At 38.5% G+C, this 4,089-nt stretch overlaps 1 protein-coding gene across 1 annotated transcript; it reads left to right on the top strand.

The window, feature by feature from the left end:
* Positions 1–3,007, top strand: LOC122668610 (protein BIG GRAIN 1-like E). The gene is made up of 4 exons (XM_043865148.1): positions 1–115; positions 854–917; positions 2,395–2,578; positions 2,747–3,007. Exons 1-4 carry the CDS (start codon positions 1–3, stop codon positions 3,005–3,007), a joined length of 624 nt encoding a protein of 207 aa, XP_043721083.1.
* The last annotated feature ends 1,082 nt before the right edge of the window (positions 3,008–4,089 follow it).

Raw genomic sequence — 4,089 nt, 5'->3', positions numbered from 1 at the left:
ATGGGGAAGATTGAGGTTCACAGATGCTCTGATAAAGGCGACAGCGTTGGTGAAGGAATAGGCAAGGGAGGGGGACTCGATGGTGGAATCGGTAAAGGTGGAGGAATTGGAGGAGGTGCTGGAGGTGGGGCTTCACGGTGGTGATGGTGTTAATGGTGGGTGGCGGTATATCTTGTTTATTTTGTAGATAAACAATGTCAACATCCAGTGTTAATAAAAATCAAGGTTACTTGAAGTTTTTGAACATAAAATGTGCTTGTAATAGAAAAGCAGCGGTAAGAATTTCACAATCTCCAGACAACCCGAACAGGCTATACCAATATTGCACAGAGTATCCCGGAGGAGGCTGTAATTTCTTCTCTTGGTGTGACCCCATACAAGGACCCAAAGGACCAATGAAAACCCACAGACAGATGTAAGTGAAAGAAGTCCAGACTTGCAACATATCAAGGAAGAAAACCGCAAGACAAAAAATATATTGAAGCGAATGGAGAAGTCAGATCAAACACTAAAAAATAAGTTTAATATTGTAATAGGCTTATTGGTTGTGATAATTGTATTGCACTTTAAGGGCTAAGTTCAAAGGGACTAATGTGTTGTGGTTACTGATATGTTTTGGATTTGAGGTTTAACTAAAACTATTGGGAATTGGGTTTTGTATGGTAAGTCAGACATACACATAATGCATTTTTACCTTTTTAGATCTCCTCATTTCACGGTTTGCTTTTTGGATGTATTGCTGTAGTGTTTTAGATGTATTACTTAATGAGTATGGTGGAAGATCATAAAGGGTTTTTCAAGTTTAAAAAAAAGGTGCAAAATATATTGATGTAATCATGTTGGTTTGGAACAGATTTGGATCTCATTAAGGTTGCAAACAGTACCTGTTTACTAGCATTTCTTGACCCTCTGATAGGGTAAGAATGCAATGGGGCAGATTCAGTACTGGGTATCACTAACAACCTACCTGACCCCCTAAACATCTCTATATATTTCATTATTAAACTAACATTTACCCGAAGAAAACAGATTACAAAGTTTAGATTCTGTAAGAGCAATAGAAAATCTGCCCTCACTGCCAAACAGTGAGTTAATAGCACATCAGATCTTGATTTCTTAAGGAAATTCACACAATCTAAAGTGCAAATGACATAAAGTATAGGAAAGATATCTCAGGACCCAGGAAAATGGTATACTCCATTACTCTTACATCCATCTTACTACCAGGAATTCATTTTGAACAACCATCACAAGAAACTCAAAAAAAGCTATCAGTTTTTCTCATCCAAACCATCAACTTATTTTTCTTCTATAATTACAATTAACTTATTAGTTGCAAGCAAAAACTGCACAAATGACTTGTAAACATCTTTAAGGGCGTCTCCTGAGATTTTTTGCGACCCATCATTGTTCTGCACCAACTTGAATAGTTAAACCAATTCGATACCAATAAACACTTCCATCCATAGAGAAAAGGAAGTGGGTTTTGGTACAGAGTAACCAACAGGCCAACTGTGCTTACTTCCAAATTGCTCATGGGTTTTGGTAGGAAGAATTTGCTCTTTCAATGACTTTCCATCTGAGATCCAGTTTTGTGTTTTGGGGGATCTCGGAGGCTGTAGATATCCTAGATATTCTTGTTAATTGAGGTCATGACAGCGACTTGAAAGTGATCTAAAATCAGAGAATTAGCCTAAATTTTCCCCTGTTAACTCTCCATATCACCAGTCAATTAAATCATCAAAACAAATATTACCACGTCAATTAAAAAAAATACATTAATTTTAGAGAGCATAATGTGTTTCTCCATAAATTTTCCTAGTCATATCCATAAAAAAAACAGTAATTCCAACTAATCACCAACTGAAGCACCCATCATGAATCCAAATCCAAAACTTAGAATCCATTGAACCAGCCATAGACCATCTGAATGAGAAAAAATTCAGCAAAAGTACGAATTAGTTTTACAACAAACAATACAAGATCATTTGAAACCACTCATACTATTATCTTCGAACCAAAAATTGTTATAACTAACCTATCTTATGATCCTAACCCAAGAGACAATTCCACCGTTGAAGCAGCGGGTGCAGGAGGACAAAAATACTGGGAGGCAAATAGATCAACATTCACCTACACATGAATAATTAAATATAAATAATAAATTTGATTTTGTGTTTATATGAGCACATACTTAAATTATTAAATCAATACCTGAGAAATAGAAGCTTGGGAAGGATATATAGAATGTGTAGGGAGAGCTAGAGAGGTACTAGTTGTCATTGTTTTCTTTCTTTTTCCTTGTGTTTCAATACAACTTTTAATTTGTCGACTTGGATTGGAACCTCCTTTCTTCTTCCTTTCTTTCTTTTTAAGCCCTTTCACAATATTCAGATTTGGCTTCTCAGTTGACTCATCTTCATTTAAGCCCTTTCCGCCGACCACAGTGGAAAAACAATTCAAAGAGAAGAAATACAAGCAACCCAGTTCTCCTGGTGAAAGACATGCTAAGCTTTTGAATTCTATTTTCAGTCATGTAGATTCTAAAAAGAAGAAATCAAAATCCACTACTCAATCCGTGAAAGATGAAGACAGCCAAGGAGAATGAAGAAAAAGGAGGAGGAATGTTAGCCATTTTCGAAGTGACAGCACTCCTTATGTAGACACTCCCACAAAGCCCTTTAAGGATTTTCTAAGCTATTCTGATCACAAGCAAGTGGTGCCTTTGTCAAATCACAATGGGTAGGTACGGTCATCTACGGGTTTACAACATGAGTTAGTAGATGAGAATAGAAACATAGATTTAGCTTGGTTGGATGAAAAATTCAAATTCTATAATGAGTTTTTAGAGAAAAGCAAGAATTATGGGTGTGGTTCTTTAGAGAAAGATAGGACATCAGAGAAGATATTGAGGAACTTTGTTGAAGAGGATGATGGAGGAGAGAGTGAGTCGAGCTCTGATCTATTTGAGCTTCAGAACCGTGACTTGGGATTACTATGCAGGTAGTCTGGTTAGCTGGCGATTCTTTATGCTTTTCCGTAACTATCTGAACTATTAAGAACCCTACCCATCAAGTAACTTTGCTGCTAAAGGAAGAAATCAGATCAATGGGGGAGGGCCAAGCCATCGATCTCACCGAGTTAGGGTACTCCAGCAGAGCTTTGGTCGCGCTCCTAGACCAGCAAATGGAAGAGGTTGGAGCAGGGGCTCAATCACAAATGGAACTCTGGTTTCTTGCTTCTTTCTTCTCAAATGCAGCTTCTCCTCTTGAGATTGGGAAGGGAAGAGAGAGACGAAAGAGGTTAGATACGGAAGAGCTTGGACCAGACACTTAACCGTGCAAACCGCAGAGCTCACATCACAGGTGCTTCATATCCAGCGGAGACTTTCTTCAGAGTGACCGAAGACCAGAGAGAAATGAAAGGTTTCAGATCAGGAAAGGGGAGAGAGAATGAGAGGGAAAGGTAAAAATCAAAAAGTTAAAAACCAAAAGTAAAAAACCAGTAAAAGTTAAAATGCAAAACTACAAAGTAAATTTTTAATTTGGTTTTCTGACCGTTGGATCAGTCAGATACATGTGTCAATCATCTAAGAGTGTAATAGAGCAAAATGGAACGTATCAGTAATGGAGTAGATTAAAATCTTATCAATATCATCCCGAGGAATCGTTATCATCTACGGTCCCTGACCAGTGCGGTTCCTTAGTGCCTCTCACAAGAGGGGGGTGGGACCCACCCGGGGCACTTGACTAAACACTCTGCCCGGGTGGGGTCCACCTTCCTCTTGTGAGAGGCACTAAGGAACCGCATATGATAAAAATAGCATCCCGAGACCCAAACCTCAATCCCTCGAGAAAAGAGAAACTGCCACCCCATGATATATCTTCTAATTTGTTTCCTTGACGTTGATCATTGAGAGTGATAATTTGTTGGTAGTGGATATTCTGGACTCCAAAGTTTCAGCCATCCCATGGAGAATTTCTTAGTTGGTTGAAGATTGCAAGCTACATTCTTCCCTGTTTCCAGAATCTCCCACGTCTGTGTCTTCCGTAAAGCAAATCAAGTAGCTGATGTGTTAGCATCTACTGA

Source organism: Telopea speciosissima, chromosome 7, assembly GCF_018873765.1.
Source record: "Telopea speciosissima isolate NSW1024214 ecotype Mountain lineage chromosome 7, Tspe_v1, whole genome shotgun sequence".
Classification (NCBI taxonomy): domain Eukaryota; kingdom Viridiplantae; phylum Streptophyta; class Magnoliopsida; order Proteales; family Proteaceae; genus Telopea; species Telopea speciosissima.
This window is presented reverse-complemented; position numbering and strand designations above follow the sequence as displayed.

Coding starts and splice junctions, on each gene's coding strand:
- LOC122668610 (XM_043865148.1), top strand. CDS start 1: ATGGGGAAGATTGAGGTTCACAGATGCTCTGATAAAGGCGACAGCGTT. Junction 918..2,394: donor TTTCTTGACCCTCTGATAGG/GTAAGAATGCAA, acceptor CACAATATTCAG/ATTTGGCTTCTCAGTTGACT. Junction 2,579..2,746: donor CAAAATCCACTACTCAATCC/GTGAAAGATGAA, acceptor CACAATGGGTAG/GTACGGTCATCTACGGGTTT.